This window comes from Zingiber officinale, chromosome 5B (genome assembly GCF_018446385.1).
Source record: "Zingiber officinale cultivar Zhangliang chromosome 5B, Zo_v1.1, whole genome shotgun sequence".
NCBI classification, from domain to species: Eukaryota; Viridiplantae; Streptophyta; class Magnoliopsida; order Zingiberales; family Zingiberaceae; genus Zingiber; species Zingiber officinale.
Genome location: NC_055995.1, coordinates 40,343,596 through 40,361,609, shown reverse-complemented (window position 1 = coordinate 40,361,609; position 18,014 = coordinate 40,343,596). Strand labels below are relative to the sequence as shown.

At 36.2% G+C, this 18,014-nt stretch overlaps 1 protein-coding gene across 4 annotated transcripts; it reads left to right on the top strand.

Moving 5' to 3' along the window:
• Positions 1–6,760: 6,760 nt before the first annotated feature.
• Positions 6,761–17,390, top strand: LOC121984369. Of its 4 annotated transcripts, none has more exons than XM_042537267.1 (11): positions 6,761–6,953; positions 7,860–7,940; positions 8,265–8,450; positions 8,525–8,636; positions 8,722–8,755; positions 11,112–11,143; positions 11,262–11,296; positions 11,370–11,522; positions 12,137–14,664; positions 16,915–16,941; positions 17,053–17,390. In XM_042537267.1, exons 2-11 carry the CDS (start codon positions 7,870–7,872, stop codon positions 17,118–17,120), a joined length of 3,246 nt encoding a protein of 1,081 aa, XP_042393201.1. In that variant the 5' UTR covers positions 6,761–6,953; positions 7,860–7,869; the 3' UTR covers positions 17,121–17,390. The 4 variants fall into 4 exon arrangements, with proteins under 4 accessions (XP_042393201.1, XP_042393202.1, XP_042393200.1 ...); XM_042537268.1 differs by having other exon boundaries at positions 7,825–7,940; positions 17,056–17,390; XM_042537266.1 differs by having other exon boundaries at positions 7,825–7,940.
• Positions 17,391–18,014: the final 624 nt, after the last annotated feature.

The window sequence follows — 18,014 nt, the reverse complement described above, 5'->3', positions numbered from 1 at the left end:
TGTGACTTAAGGCCAACAAGTTTCAAGTCCTTCATCGACACAAGGTTTTTAATATTGGATGAGTAACCTGAATTGGGACCTTTATTCCTAACAAAGAATTGCAAAATTTTCTTTTCTCAGCCTTACTTAGTATAAAACACGCTGCTGGCAAATACGTTTTATTCTCCCCCATCTTTGGTGCCAAATTAGTTCTCACATTCATCTCCATAAGGTCTAGTCTTGCTGCTACTCCATCCCTTTTTTTTCCTAGAATGTCAAGTAACGTACAAATGCGACTTTTACAAACATTTTTTTCAATGTGCATCACATCAAGAACATGTCGAACATGTAGATGTTGTTGGACCCCGTGGGTGTTTTGATGTGATCAACCAAGTTAGGTTAGGTCCTGCTTGTTATTTGATCCCTGTGTCTAAGTGTGCAGGAACTTAGGAGTGCAGGAAGTCGAGCGGAAGATGCAGCTAGCTAGAAGGACGACACGGGAAGGGAGCCGACGGGCTCAGTGCGTCCGAAGGATGAAAGAGCTGCGGAAGAGTACACCGGTGGATGAGAAGAACGTGTGCGACGTTCGAGGGACGAGAATCCAGGTCGGAAGCCTGCTCGAGGAGAAGGCTGGAAATTTGATTCGGGTGAGCCCTATTTCGGTTGGTCGAAATCACCCAAGCGATTGGAGCTTCGGAAGAAGAGGAAAAAGAGAAACTTAAAGCTATTTATACCATGCAGGTTGAAGGCGCCCTCAACATCATTGAGACCGCCCTCAACATTGAAGACACCCCCATCACCTTGAAGGCGCCTCAGACCAGTCCGAGGTGCCTTCAAGGGCATTGGAGGTGCCTCAGACCCAGTCTTCGTGACCGTTTGCAACAGGATAGAGCTTTATCCGGTCAAACTGCTTGGAAGCGCCCTCAACCCTCTTGGAGGCATCTTCAACACTCGGGATAAGATTTCTAGGAGCTATATAAAGACCCCTGGAGTTAGGAAATTAAAAAATCAACTAAGTATTCAAATCCTAGCAATAGTTTAGAGGTTTTAGTGTGTAAAAGGTTTCTCCACCTTTAGAGAAGGAGATCTTTCTGAGCTTTTTCATTGCCTTGGATTAACAACCTCCTGGGTTGTAACCAAGTTAAATTCTCTATCTCCTCTTTATTTCTGTTAGTTTATTTCTTTATTATTATTGCATTTTTTGAGTTGAAAGAAACGAGGAGGGTATTTTTATTGGGCAGGTAATTCACCCCCCCTCTTGCCAGCCCCGCTGCACCAACAGATGTTTCCAATACTCAAGTTCAAAGAATATATATTTCTTTTTCTAGCATTATTTTTCATCAATATCCTTTAACCGAAGCCTCCCACTCATTTTTCCTAAACGATAATTAACACTTTCAACTCTTTTTAATACTTCATGGCCAGTTAATGGTTTTGGTGCGAGGTTAAACTCTTGATTCCCTCTAAATGCTTTCTTTTGCCTTCAATAAGAATGAATTCTAGGAAGAAACCTTCCATGACCAGTATATGACATTTTTCTACTATGCTTTAACCTTGTTGAATATGTTTCTTCACCGCATATTGAACATGCATGATATCTTTTCACAACACAACCTTACATGATCTCATATGCAGGAAAATCATTAATTGTCCATAGTAAAATAGCTCTAAGTAATAAATTTTCCTCTCGATATGCATCATATGTATTAACACCTATATCCCATAAGCATTTTAGGTCATCAATTAGATGTGCTAAGTAGACATCAATATCATTCCTTGGTTGTTTGGGACCAGAAATCATCAAAGTGAGCATCATAAATTTTCTCTTCATACATAACCTTGGAGGAAGGTTGTAAGTGATCATAACAATTGGCCAACAACTATATGCAGAACTCATCGAACTATGAGGATTAATCCCGTCTGCTGATATGGCCAATCTTAGATTTCTTGGCTCAGAAGCAAAATCTGGCCAGTTGTGATCCACCACTTTCCAAGAGGGTGAATCAACAAAATGACGCAAGTATCCATCACAAATTCTTTTATCAGCATGCCAAGTTAACTCCTTAGATATCTCTTTGTTCTTAAACTATCTTTGAAATCTTGGAATAGGTCGGAAGTACCAAAGGACTTTTGCTAGAACTTCTTCATTTATCATATATTTTTTACCCAACTTCCACCTTGACATCCCGTAAATAGGGCAATTGGTAAAATCCTCATACTCCTTCCGGTATAAGATACAATCATTAGGACAAGCATGAATTTTCACATAATGCATCCCTAATGCAGATAAGCTTTTCTTTGCATCATACAAAGATAAAAGTAATTCATTGTTATCTAGAAGCATTTCCCCGATCAAAGTAAGTAAGTCAGTGAAACTTTTATCACTCTAACTATATTTTGCCTTCAAGTTATATAATTTGACAAGTGAAGATAACATTGTAAATTTAGTACATCCTGGATATAGAGGTTTCTCAGCATCTTCAAGTAGCTTATGGAATTTGTTTGGATTCTCAGCATAACCATCATATGCAGCATGCACCATATCTATAGGTTCCTCGACAAAAGATTTGTGTTCATCTTGGCCTACTCGATCATTCATTGAGTTCCCAATCTTAGATCTTTCCCCATGTCAAATCCATATATGATATGATAAATCTATACCATTACAATACAAATGTGCTCTTATAATGCCAACATCTTTCATCTTTAGATTACCGCATCTTACACATGGGCAAGGTATTGCATTCGGAACTATAGTGTTTTGCGTTGCAAAGTCCTAGAAAGACTCTACCCCAGCCTCATATTCATGTGATAACATATTCTTTGACATCCAATCTTTGTCCATTACTCATACAACTAAGCAGCCAATAATAAGTCAAATCCTTCAAAACAATTGTAAAAATAGGACACATTAAATTAGCAATGTTACGAATAACACAAAATTAATCTAGTGAATCATGCTGGAATATATCTATTAAATTTCATTTAATTATTAAGGTAAATATAGCTAAATTAATATTAATTGTGACAACTATGAATCAATTATTTTAAACATTAAGCATATAGTAGAGATAAGAGAAGTATACTTTGAAGAGAGACAAGCTAGAAGAATTGTAAAAGAAAAGACCAAGATAACATTAATCAGCAAAAAAAATCTAATTGCATATCATGCTTGTATGGATTGTCAAGTTAAAAAAAAATACAATGACAAGCAAACTTTTGGTAGAGTACATGTGTTGTTCATGCATGTATAAAAATGTAAACACTTCTTAGCACACAAATACAAACACTATAAACCCTTCTAAGAAGATGAAAAAAACACTATAAACCCTTCTAAGAAGATGAAAAAAACACTATAAATCCTTCTAAGAAGATGAAAGAGTTTTTCCAGCCATACTTGAGTTATATCAGTGTAATTGTGGATTCACCCCCTTTGAAAAGGGAACGAAGTTGGCTTGTTCAGATGTTCGAAGTTAGATTCAATTGGATCCAATTATTGGATTTAGTCTAATTCGAATTAGATTCATGCAAATAATTCAGATTTAATCAATGAGTTGGACTCATTGAGTGAACCCGAATTCACCAAAGAAGAGGAAAGATCAAGATTTAATTGGATTAATGGAGGACTTAAATGGGAATTAATGTCAATTAAGGAAATTAATGCCAATTAAGACTAATTGGGTGAATGAATACAAAAGGGGGTTTTGTATTCATTTGGTGGATGACTTGTGTTCTTCCTCCATCTTCTTCCTCCTTGGCTGAATTTACTCTTGGCCGAATCTCCATGTGTGGCTAGCACCACAGTGGTGGTTCTTCTCCACTTCTTGAGTTCATGTGACGGACGAGAAGCTTGTTCATGTGGATACTGAACGAGGCACAGACTCTTGATCGTACTGAGATCCTAGCTGTTGGGAGTTCATGTGCACGCGACAAAGGTATAACTCCCTTTTAACAAATTTAGTATATGTTTTCTCCTTCGCATGGATCTTTGGAGCGGAACTAGTTTGTTTTCGCTGTGCTTTTTGCTTGTTTAGCGTGCTAGATCCTTACATGGATCAACGACCATTTGTTGTCCACAATTGGAGCAAATGTCCAGCAACAAGCAAGGTTGTTGTTCATGTTTTTGTTTGATTCATTCCTGACAAAACTGTTGGTGTTGCAAGGTTGCAAGCATAGTCCCACATTGGAAACACATGAGAAAGATCATGAGTTTATAAAGAGAAAGATATCTCCATTGGCATGAGGCCTTTTGGGTAGAGCCCAAGAGCAAAACCATGAGGGCTTAGGCCCAAAGTGGGCAATATCATACCATTGTGGAGATATCTAAATTCTTTTCGATCCTACAATTGGTATCAGAGCACGGACTGCCAGAATGTTTAACCGCCGACTGTGCACAAGAGCTATGGTCTGATTGAGCCATGTGAGTACAATATTGACCTCGAACAAAGAAAGTGGAGACTCCTATGTTCGGATCAAGAGGACCAGACACCAGGTAGGAAGTCCTAGTAGGTCGGGTGGACCGAAGGGCAGGAAGACCTGGTGGGTCGAGGATCGGACATGGGAAGCCTGTGGTCCTTTGTTTGAGGGGGGGATTGTTGGTGTTGCAAGGTTGCAAACATAGTTCCACATTGGAAACACATGGGAAAGATCATGGGTTTATAAAGAGAAAGATATCTCCATTGGCATGAGATCTTTTGGGTAGAGCCCAAGAGCAAAATCATAAGGGCTTAGGCCCAAAATGGACAATATCATACCATTGTGGAGATATCTAAATTCTTTTCGATCCTACAAAAACCACCCATACAATAGTGCAATTATAATAAACACATGTATATCACATATAAAAAATAGATCTATAACGAAGTTTGCGTATATGCAAGTGGATTTGATACCACTGTAGGAATCTTATGTATAAAATAATGCATAACATAGAGGAAAATTGATCCCTCCAAAGATCCTTGTGAATACCGTATATTGTATTTTCCTATTCTATCAGATAGAATCGTTACCTTTGTTGCGTGAACCGGTACTCTAGATAGCAACTTTGATTTAGATGTAGATCTCAACGCGATCAGCACACCCATGCCTATATGGTATCGACACGAACATGTTTTTTATTTGTCTCATGAACTCATGACTTGGAGAAGATCCAACTTCATGGTGCTAGCCACTTAGGAGGTTCGTCCAAGAGAAGAGGATAAGAGGAAGAAGAAGATGCAATCTCATCTAAAAATGCAAATGCAAAAAACTCTTTTATATTTATCCAATAAATACCAAAAGTTGTTTGCCCTTTAGTCTTCCTCTCAATAATGCTTCATTAGACTCTTTAATGGACATTAATCCAATGAATACCAAAGATTTTTGCCCCTTGATTTTCCTTCTTCAGTGCATAATTAATCTTCATTAATTATCTTTAATGAGTTAGATTTTAGCATATTGGATTAATCATTAACCGAATAAGTTAATATATATCTATTAATTCAATAAGTCTAATTATCTTATAATTGACTTTTATGACTAATACTAATAGATCTTTCATCACTTTTTAATAACTGAAAAGGGGAAAGAAGAGAAAAAGGATTTTTTTTAATCAGTTTGCGAGAAGAATTAGAGTGTGAGGGATTCTATTAGACCAATTTACATTATTAGATAATAAGTTTTTTAAATAAAAAATTATGAGCCCCATGGAAATGAGTCTGAATTAGGATGACTCTTTTGTCTCTTAATAAACACGACCCTAGTTGCTATTGATCTCATCTAAAGTAGAAGGTAACCACTTTATAATAATTTGAAACTGATACTACAAACAAGTCCATACAGTGGATGAAACACTTGCTTGCTTAAAATGGGAAAATCCCCCACCTTTCCTCTGCACCCTTGTGCTACCCAACTCCGACCTTCGGACAATACCCTTCAAATCATGTTATCAGTGTTGTACCACTAATCCTTCTTTCGATGCACAAATGGCTATCGGGTGGAGATATCCTCCCATATGATGGTCTATTTGATTTTTTGATTTATCTCTTTATAGATGACTATGAGATTGATCGTGTGAAGTGTTCAAGGTCAGCATATCACATTTTATAGAAGCTATAATATTAGCATCACAAATGGGGAAGTGAAAAATCCAAGACCATTAGCATCACATTTTATAGATGACTATGAGATTGATCGTCCATTAGTATGATGGACGAATTGACGGGGACGCTGGGACGAGCGTATTCGCCTTTTGCCACAATTATCAAACTTACTTTTAAGTTAAATATGTGCTAATGACACAATTACAACATGACAAATAAAGGTTGTAATATCTTTCCTATTTGATCTGGTAGGATAAATTCAGTTCTTGTACTTCCCCAATAAATTCGACGATCCTAATATCATATAATAATTATAATTATAATTTTTTAAAATTTTAAGAGCGACCGATTTAATCTTATAATTTTTTTATGGATAAATAAAAAAATACACAAAAATTTATTTGACATCTAATATTTTTAGATCTATTATTCATTATTTTTCTTTTAATAATAAACCAGTTAAATCTCGAACTCCTATATCATATAATACACCCGGCCAAATTATGTGGCTGTAACAGTTGCTTTTGCGGCCAAATTACGTGGCCGTAACAGTTGCTTTTGCGTGACGACTACGTGTCGGTGAGCGTAAGGATTCCCGTCATTTGTGGCAGGAAGAGCGTCTTAATGCCAGTGGCATTATTGTAACAATACCAAAGTACAGTGGCTCTTACAGAAATCTGAGCATCTTACTTTTTGTTAGTTCTCCTCACCGCTCTCCCCTACTCTCTCTCTCTCTCTGGATTCACGTCGCGCGGTCGTGTTGTTAGGGTTTCCAGCTGGTGGATCTGGAGCTGACGCACCTCTTCTACTCTAGGTTGTGTAATCTCTGTATTCGACATAGTTGTGCTCGAGTTTGTTCGTCGTGTTTGGCGATCTGATCCGACCCATTGTCAGGTAAAGATTCCGTCCTTGGGCAATGTGTTTTAGATCTCGGGTCTTGATTTTGTATTATTCGGTGCGCGGAACAAGGGTTTGGTCTGAGAGTTATATATCTTATACATTTTGTCTCTGGATGCTTCGGCGTGGATAGTTTGGAGTACTGGCGAGCTGTTTGTTTGAGATTTTCGAGTTCGATTAATTTTGTGGTGGGAGAAATGTTGGACTTCTTTCTCGCTTATTCTCGACTATTGCCGGTCTCTAGACCATGCCGTGACTAGATTTGAGAGTTACTGTAGTGACTCGTTTTCTGTGTTTCTATCTTCGGGTCTTGGATACGGTTTTCCATGCTTTAGATCGTTGATCTTTAGCTGCGAAGTTTTAGCTGATCTGGTTCGAGGATGCACGTTTGGTTCCTTTTCTTGGGCAAAGGAGTGCTGCATTTATATTTGTTTTATTAACTGTATTGTTTTTCTAACTGTAGGACGAGTTAGTCAGTTTGATTCCTTTTGTTTGTTTAGTCATGCAGTCACTGATATAATAGCTATATGTTTTTGCCTGCAAGATTGCCATGTAAAAAGTGAATTAATTTTCAGTTTGAGTCAATTGATTTCTAGACTTGAGATGTCTTAGTAGTTATTTGCCAAGTTCTTTTGTTGTTCACTTTTATTAAATTTTTGTGAAGAATTAAGATGAAGCAGTAATGCAACAAGTTTCTTGTTGCTTGGAATTAGTTAGTAATGCAACAAGTTTCTTGTTGCTTGGAATTAGTTTTTTGTTACATCAAGTTGAAAACACGGAATGAACCACAGCAATACCTAAGTCTTTCTGCTGTGAACTTCTAATCGATTCCTGGGAGTCTTATGAACTAAGTTGTTGTTTCCTTCAGAACTTCAACGTACCAACACCTGATTGTTCTTTCAGTAACAAAAGAATGGTGGTGGAGATAGGCGCAGATTCAGTTCTAGATTATGCACTTTTTAACATATCATCAGCCGAGAACAGGTATAGATTGTTCATATGAAATATCTACTGCATTCATCTTAATTACCTTATGTCTTTTCCATCTCCATCACTCTTCTTGGGGCTATAATTTAGCATTTTTAGAATTGATTTTAGGGAAACTATTTAATACCAAAATTAATCAATCCACTTAGATTTAAAGGAGAAACACTGAGTAAATTAAATAAAAGAAGTGAGATGGTCAGGTATAAAGAGCAAATATGGGTTTAAAGTTAGACCAAGAACTGACCTTTACATTTGAGGGTTTGGTTATTCCTGTTCTCATTTCAACATCTTTTTCTGTGTTTTTTCTCTATCTATGGACAGCTACGAGGTTTTCATTTGTAAAGGAGGCAAACTTGAAAACATAGCATGTGGTCCTCTGAATCAGCTAGCAATACATTTAGCACAAGTGAAGAAATTTCAGTCAAACCTATCATTCAGTAAATTTAAGTTGGAATTGACTAATAACATCAAAAGCTCATCTTGGTTCACCAAATTCACTTTGACAAGGTACTTTTTGACAAGGTTCTATTAGTGAGCATTATTATCTTCAGCAATTACACTGATCATAAAATTTTATTTAGTTTTTTAGGTATTATTAATTCCCCTGATGTAGTAAGAACCGCCACTGCGATTGTAAATGAGATGTCCCAGTTGGAGGATACTAGAAGGTTTCATCTCTCTCTTTATTTTAAGGTAAGAATATTTGCTTACAGATGAGGAACAATCTTATTCCATTTTTTTTTGGATAATGCATTGTGGTTCATTCCTCTTTCTTCAGAGTCATTCAGATCATGCTGGAGACACTACAGCAGGTATGTTCGTTGGGATTTTTTTAACCAATATATACACTTGCTGAATAGCTATCATGCCTATTAAAATACAATTGTGGAATGTTAATATGCATACAATAGAATCCTGTCCATAGTTTGCATACAATAGCTTCCTGTCCATAATCATGTCACTTGATGGAAACTGTTCATTAATGGTAATTTCATGTAACTCGTCCACCATTTGCATACAATAGCATCCTTGGAAGATGATGCTTAATTATTTAGGTTGTATTCATACTTGATCAGTTGATTTGGCCCCTATATGAAGGACATACAAACAAATAACAATGAAAAGGATGAAAACATGACAATTTCTGGGAAAGCAGATAAAATTCATCTGATTCCTAACTTCATCTGTTTGAGCAAAAGTCATAACACTAATTGTTTTTAATCATTTATCTTACGCTAATATTTTCTTATATATGCGGAAAATTTACAAAATATGATGAAAAGTTGTTGCATTATCTATGAATGAATCCACCTATGTTCCTCTTTTGAAGCTAAATTGCTCTTTCCACAATTTCTGGGAAACAACATTAAATACATTCATTGCTGAAATTCTGTTTGTTGGAGTAGGTGGTTGTAATCCTTGTATCTTATTCTACAGTGTACCTCTTGTCTATATGGGAAATGTAAATGTACTAATAGCTAGTTTTGTTTGTCGCTACACTGAATTTGCTGAATGCAGTGGTTTTGAGTAGACAGCCTCCATATGTTTGCTAGATAAGAACCATCCTTTTAGTATGGTATATCACTTAGAACAATAATTTTATGAGTCAAGCTTTAGAATTTGTGGTTGCAGGATTTTCTATACTACATTCCATAAATTATGTCTTTAAAACACTAGAAAATTGATCAATCATTCTTAAAAACATTTTGAAGCATTAGATGTCACTGTGTTTTAGGTAGACAGAGTCTATGGGGGGTGTATATCTCTCAAAAGGTAATGGAAGTGTGCAAACTAAAGTCTTCTTGGGTCTCGATGATCATGACATTTAGTTTATTAATTTTCCTTCTCAAAGATGAACAATGCCAATACCAAAGTTTAAAATTTCAAACTATGTCGAAGTGTCGATTTATGATGGGAACAATACGGTTTTGCTACGTATTGTACCATGCCGATACGGTTTCGATATTTTTAAAAATATAAATATATTTATTAAAAAATATTTTTATTAATACTTGATTGTTATAGATATTTACTATTGAAAAATATCTAAGATGTTAAATGTTGAGTTCAAGTTTTAATATTTTCTTCATGTTTGGTGCTTATTGAGTAAAAGACAATTTAGGGTTAGCTGAAATCCATTAAGTAGGCATAAGTCGATTAAGTAGGTTTAAACTGTATTTAATTTAGATTTATTTTGATCAATTTAAAATTAAACAAATTTTATATAGAGAATAATTTAATTTATCAGTAGTAATATATTTTATAAGGTTAGAAAATATATTATATTTATTTATATTTATTTTTCTAATAATTTATTTTCTCCATCTTAAAGTGATTTTTTTTAGAGATGTTTACTTCTTGGACAGATAAATGAGGAGAAAAATTAATCATCCTTTAAGAGGGTTTTTTTTTTCTTTTTGTTTACCTCATGGATGAATGAAAATGGAAAAAATTAATTATGAGTTTAAGAGAATTTTTTTCTACCTATGTGGATGGATTAAGGAGGGGAAATCAATTATCCTTAAAGAGTTTAAGAGATTTTGTTTCTACCCTTGTGGAAGAGTTTAAGAAATTTTTTTCTACTCTTGTGGCAAGAAGGGGGGAAAAATTAATTATGGAGGAAAAAAAATTAACATGAAGAATGGAAAAAAATGGCAAATAAAGGAGGGGAAAAAATTAACAGAGGGAAAGAGATCAAGAAATAGGGAAAAGGAATAAAACGATAAAAAAATAGAAAAAGAAAAAAAAAAGTCTGCTGCACGGCTTCCTCTACAACCTTGCGAGGCTGCTGTGAGGTCCCAGCGCCTGTTCCAAACCCGTGCAGGTCAGCGGATAGAACGATAAATTCCACTGGTACCAACCGGCACAACATGTTAAATCCATGTTCAATACTATGATGAATTTCTATTGTTTTATTTTTCACTCTATTTCTTGGTGAGGCAACTATCTTTTCAAATAGCCATTACTGTTGTTTTGCAAACTGTCTGTTTGTGAGTTTAACTATTTTGAGTCTACATCGAGGTATTTAAAATCAACAGAAGATTATATTTTTATATGGAAATGAATTAGATAGGTCAACAATGTTGCAAGTGCTGCTTTCCTTTATTTTCCTTCAATCTGGCATTATTACATTTATGCCATCTAAACTTCTGGTTTCCTAATTTACAGGTGGCCACTTTGAAGGTGTTGGACCAACAAATGTAAATCATTGCTTTACTCTTCTCTGTTTCTGCAGGATCATTTCTGATATTATTCTCTTGCATTTCTAAGTTTTAGAGGTAATTAACTTGGTTTTGGTCATTCTTCAACTTTCTGCAGACAGAAATTGAGGCAGAGGCATCTGATGCTACAAAGTTAGTATTTTTCCATCTTCATCACCGTATATATTCAACCAAGCTTCACTCACTGAATAAGATGATTCTGCAGGAATGAATTGCTGCGTGCAATAGAATTGAGGATTGTTGGTCTGAAAGAAGAGTTAGTGGCATTGTTTAGCCAAGCTGCTGGTGCTACTTTGTCTGTGAAACACTTATCTGATCTAGCAAAGTTTTCACAACATTTTCAAGTGAGAGATTTGAGGTATCAAGATGAATTACATAAATTTAATGATATTCTATCGGCAGAAAATATATCATGGCCTTTTGAATCATGTTATGAGCTCAGATACACTGTCTGTATGATATGTTTCTATATTGCTATTTAAATACTGCAGAAATCTATTAGCTTCAGGTCTTCTTATTTCTTAATGCATGTACATAATTATTCTGTTCATGCCTTTCTGAGGTGCACTAAGGTGAAAGTTCTATTCTAGGCTTAAGTTGCAACTTAGGCTCACGTTCACTACAACAATTGATGTTTATCACTAGGGAAATATAACCTGAAAGTTAAAACAAATAATGGAGTGTTTTTTATTTCATGAAATATAGTCTGTTATCTTTCCTAGAACCCCTATTTTAAGAAAAGTTAGCCCTTTTCAATGACAATTTTATATGTCACCTATTCATATATAGTATTTCATTTTTGACTTCTAGTTGACTCAAGTAGCAGTTTTGTTCGGTCAAGGCTTTCCACTTGATTTTTTTCCTTTATTGTCATCAATGTCTTTGACTATATATCAGCTTACATGCAACTAAATAATGTACTATTTATTACTCTCCTTAGGCTTATATATGAATTTATTTCTCTCATGTTAGGGACGCTTTATCCAAGTACTTATCATTGATTTCAGAAGAACAACTCTCTGAATCCTCAGTTAAAGCAAAAGACTTTGATGGTTCAAAGAAAAACCCAGAGGACCCTGAGGATATTATAGAAGGAATGTATCCCTCAAATGCATTGATTGGTAGACCAAACACTTCTGCTGAAGGCATTTCTCCAGCAAAAATTGCACAAGTTGAGCGGATGAGCTTGACGGAAAGTGATAATTCCTCTGAGTCTACAAATGAAGATCAGACTGTCACTGAAAGAAGCAGACCTATTATGAGATCGGTAACCCCGAGAAGATCTGCCTCTCCCATGCGACGAGTACAAATCGGAAGGTCTGGATCTCGGAGATCTACTGCACTGAGCATTAAGAGCCTTAGTTACTTTCCTGCCAGAGAGAAAATTCTAACCGCCAAGGATGCTGATGAAAACAACAGTGGAGATGAGCAAACTGATCAGCCAGCTAGGAAATCTGAGAATACAGTAAGAAGGATGAGTGTCCAAGAGGCAATTAGCCTCTTTGAAAGCAAACAAAAAGATAACAATTTGGATGCTCAGAAAAGGATAGCTTCAGGAGACAGCTCTGTGATCAACAATAAAACTGTATTGAGAAGATGGAATTCTGGTTTGACCAATTCTCTGGCTCATGGCCAGGGAAATGCTTATGAGCCCGTATCTCAAAGCAGTTGTGTTTTACATGTGGAAGAAGATAATAAGATGATTGCTGAGAACATTGATTCTTTTACTACTCCAGCTGATTTGAATACTGCTTCTGAAACTACTCAGATTGCTTCATTGCCTAAAATAGAGACAGCAGCAGTTTCAAAGGATGTCCCTTCTGAGTTAGCATCATCCCAAACTGCTGAAATTGATGGGGCTACTACCTCAGCAGATTGGGGTAAGCACAAGGAAGCAGAGCTCAACCAAATGCTAATGAAGATGATTGAGAGCAAACCAGGGAAGTATATTGATTCTAATACTGGTTCTGGTGGGTCCTTGTCTACATCTAACAAACAGAAAGGAGGATTTTATAGTCAGTATACGGCAAAACGAGATGAGAAACTTCGGGCAGAAAATGCTAACAAACATTTGGCGATGGAACAAAAACTTAAGGTGTTACAGGAAACCTTGAAACCAAGCAAAACAGAGCTGGTCTCAAAATCTGGGGTCACTGCTAAAAAGTTTGATAGTTTGGTTAGATCTCAAAGACCTCGGAGAAATTCTTCTCCACCAGTGTTACCAAAAAAAGAAGTTTCAAAATTAGAAGTATCCAAACAAACATCAGTTAAACCATCATCTTTGTCAACGACACGGGCTTCATGGTCATCTGGCTCATTGCCGAAGACAAGTGGAGCACAACCAGTTAAAAGTTCTTCTAAAGTGTCCTCTGATACTACTCCAAGCCGTCGGAGATCTCATCTTGTTTCTCCAACACCACCTAGCCCCAAAATTGAAAAGCCATTGCATCAACCAAGAGAGGAGTCAGAAGCCAAAACTGACACTAAACGAATTAACAGAGTTCAAGGAGAAAAGAAACACAAAACTCCAGTGAGTACTAAGATAACTGTGAAAGCCAAAAATCCAACTGCTTCTCCAGATGAATCTGGTTCATCAGCGGCAAAACCAAGTTTCTATGACAAGGTGACAAAGAAAGGCAGTGTTGTTCCTTTGGAGGCCAAATCTGCTAGAAAGTTTTCTGGGACTGGGCGTGTGGGTGGTCGCAGTTTAACTAAGTCTAGAATTATCCAGTCTGATGCTTCATCAAAGAAAAGTGACAATTCCATTCAAGTTGAAGAAAAGGAGCAGACACCTGAGATAATTGATAAGGTACTGGAGGCTGATCTTGCTGAACAAGCAAATGATCTTGATGCAAATTTAGTTACTTCACTAGATAATTGTTTGAATCTTGAAAAAACAGAAACTGGGAATCAAAGTTTAGCTGATGTGGATGTGGATGTCAACCATAACTCTCTAGAAATTCCGGTTGCTGAGATTCAACCTGATGAGGATATAAGCATTTCATCAGCTGCATGGGTGGAACTAGAACAATGTGAAGTTTCCACTGCATATGACACCGGATTGACCAATGCTTCTGTCTCCAATGTTCATGAACCATCACTTGTATCAAGTCCTCGTGTCCGACATTCATTATCTCAAATGCTTCAAGCTGATAGTAATGAACCAGATGTTATTGAGTGGGGGAATGCTGAGAACCCTCCTGCACTGATCTACCACAAAGATTCTCCCAAGGGATTGAAGAGGCTCTTGAAGTTTGCCCGTAAAAATAAGGGAGAGGCAAATGTGACTGGTTATGCTAGCCCATCTGTCAATTCTGAAGGAGAGGAAGATGCAGAAGATCCAAAAGCTACTTGCAAAAAGAACTTTGATACGTCCAGAAGGACTTCTCTTCAGGAGAAGCGCTACAGTCAGCTAAAAACTATGGTTAATGAAGGCTTGCTTGATGGCAACTCAAGCAAGAGGACAGGGGAGTATCAAGGAGTTCATGATGTATTGTCAGGTATTTGATGAATATAACACTATTAGTCAATGCTGTACCCTTTTTTTTTTAATTCGATTTGTGCTAATTTTAGTTTGTTCCTTACATTTATTTTTTTTAAAAAAAAAGGGCATTTGCGTTCTCATGCATATCAGTGTATCGCTGCAATGCATAGGCCTCTTACACGTGTTGCAAATTGCGTAAATATTTGATTAGGCACCTAGATCAATCTAGTTTATGAGTTCAAACCATCCTTATGCATTTAAAGTTGGATAGACTGAGCAGATAAGTTCCTCTTTAGTGTAACCCGATTGAAATAAATTCATAAAACGAGAAGTGAGGAGTTCTTGTTTAATGAATGTTTATCAAATGTTATGAACAAAGGTAGGTTTATTCTGAGATAGGACTTGTGTGTATTTAGTTGCAAAGTAGGTTGCTATTGAGTTATTTTGACCCAGGGGATACTCAGATCCACTTGTATCTTATAATTAAAAACTAATAAATATTTACAGTTCAAATGAAGATAGTGGTGTAATGCTGGAAATTTTGTGATGATTATTTTACATAAATGATTGATATTTTTGCAGATGAATTTTTAATCTCTCTCTCTTTTCAATAAGAACTTTGTTTTCTGTCTATCGCTTACTATTAAAAAATTTATATCTTCTATAGTAAAGTTAACTGGGATCTTGAACATTTTACAGTTTATTATGTCGTAGGTGTAAACTATGCTCATGATTTTTGATTGAGCGCGTTCTCTCTCTCTTTCTAATATATATATATTAGAGAGAGAGAGGATTGTTATCTTGCACATCCACGGTGGGCGACTCTTAGAAGGCGGGCGATGGGTGTGCAAAATAACAATTCTCTCTCTCTCTCTCTCTCTCTCTCTCTCTCTCTCTATATATATATATATATATCCTGCACACCCGGCTGTGCACGATGGTCATGGATGCCTGAGAGCATGGGATGTGCCCGGAAGTGCAATGATTCCGGGCACCCCGCTCTCTCAATTGCCCATGAGTGTCGTGCACAGCCGGGTGTGCAGGATAACAATTTTGTATATATATAAAGTATCATTTCATGTTGGAGAAACATTCTTGCTGAAATGATATATAGTCTTTCTACCATACCATATCATCATACCAATACTTGCCACACTTTAAAGCTTGTCAAGATCAACTTAAATGATTTCTAATTCTATAATTCTTCCACTTGTCTTCTTTACCTTTAAATATAAATCTATAACAACTAAAAAGTTGGATTAAAATTTTAGTACAATTTTGTAACAGTAGAACATTACAAATGTCAAGATTATCCTTGCTAATAATACTAAAATGAGTGTTGTGCATGGGATGAGCGGTATAGATTCTTGTAGTATAGTGAGATCACTCGTAATATTTTCAAGACCCAAATTAAAGAATTCTCCCAATAATTGGAACTGATTCAAGTATATCTTAAGTAACTATGGGGAGTTGTTTTGGATTAGCACATTTAAAATTGGAACATAAGCACATAAATTGATACATTTTGGTATCTTTAATTGCAACATCATGCCTTTATATTATATATATACATACATTGGTTTTTCACCATGATGCTTAGAGTGGCATGCCTATGCCTTTGTTTTTTTTTACATTTCATTTATTTGAGATGCTAGATTTGATCATGAATCAAAATAAACTGAGATTTTCATCAAGCTAACTTTGTCCATCGTGTATTTAACTCTTAGTGATAGAAAATGGAAGTATTGTCAGCAGAAAGAACCCTACATTATACTTAGGCTCTTTTTGGTAGGGGTGATAGGATTAGAATTGGGTTGATTATGATAGGATTGGGGGGTAGGATTATTAATCACTCCTCATGCCTAGGGATTGTGAATCCCACTCCTAATCAACCCTAATCCTATCCCTAATCAACCCTACCAAACGGTATATTAATAACTTTTTTAAAACATAATCCTAATCCCATCACCCCTACCAAATGCAGCCTTAAAGTATAAGTTTATAATCCATGGCATTTTCCGATGGAAACTATTGTGTATGCAAATGTGGAACCTAGTTTGATATATATTTTGGAGTAGCCTAGTTACGTATGCTTGATTATCTGGACAGTAGATGATAATGTCTTGAAGGATTAGTACTAATTGTTTTGTCTAATTAGTCCAGTTAAATCGTGCATAATCTTTTACTTCATATTACATAGTCCCAGAAATTTCTTTTTAAATTCTTCTGCTGCTCAAGCCAACAGTAATTCTACATCTTTCTTCAGGTTCATCAGCAACAATGTCAACTAAAGGTAATGTTTGACTCAAAAGCTTCTTTAGAACCACTGTTTCTGAATTAATATTTCCTGCAATTTCAGCCTTGTGCTTTACCCAATATTTCCTTGTATTTTTTTTACCTTCAGCAGCTAGGTCATTCTTCTCTCTCTCAACATTTAGGAGCAGCAAATCAAACGAGACGAAGCCTCGATAGTTTGTGACAGCACAGGTTGCCTGAGCAGTAAGTTTCTTCCAAAATTGCAACTTGGTGTAGAGTGGCCATTGTGAGTTTGACAAATGCAGGCACATCAGCCACTTGTTTGATAGAGCATTGTTGTTCTGCTCCTGTGTTATTTTTAACTCTTTTCTCTTGAACACGTTTTTCTGGGAATGATAGCTTGATTTGATGTAACGTCAAAGGTAATGAAAATGTAATGGGTGTATGGTCTGTTGTGATGATGCCCGTTGATAGGCTTATGCTGAATTTATTGGGTGCTTGGAATTTTATTGCAGCGAATAGGTGCCCGTCAGTTTGAGAAAAACTGAATATTGATGCCTGAGAACTAGAATTGTTAAGCTTCCAATATACATGCATCAAGTCAGTGTATCTGCTTGGCGTTAGTGATCGAAGTTACGACAGGTAACCTACTTGAACCAGGTTAGAGCTTGGTTAAGATTGGATTCAAGACAGCAAGATTTGCATGTCAAAGAAGATCATGTTGTAGAAGAGGGCTTCTCAAAGTGCCTACAGTGGAAGATTTGTGGGAGGAAGAATGAATACGATGACGGAGCATCGGTGGAAGGAAAAGTCTGACTAGCTGGTGGGAATATCTTATCATGGAGCATCGGTGGTTTACTTAAATTTGTAGTGGAAGTTGGTCCTTTGCTAGCATGACTTGTCATACACATACAATCAGGGTAATGTGTTCGTGTTACCCTCTTGTGTTTTTCGTAAGGGTTTTGAAAATCAATCTGAAAATCTCTCTTTTGTCAATGCTGCGCAAAGCTTTCTTTTTTTATCCATTTTCAAATAGATGTTGGATTTAATCTCCTTAATTGTAATTTGTATAAGTAAAGTTGATTCGGTTAAAGTGATTTAATTTATGTT

Coding starts and splice junctions, on each gene's coding strand:
- LOC121984369 (XM_042537267.1), top strand. CDS start 7,870: ATGGTGGTGGAGATAGGCGCAGATTCAGTTCTAGATTATGCACTTTTT. Junction 8,637..8,721: donor ATCTCTCTCTTTATTTTAAG/GTAAGAATATTT, acceptor CTCTTTCTTCAG/AGTCATTCAGATCATGCTGG. Junction 11,297..11,369: donor GAGGCATCTGATGCTACAAA/GTTAGTATTTTT, acceptor ATGATTCTGCAG/GAATGAATTGCTGCGTGCAA.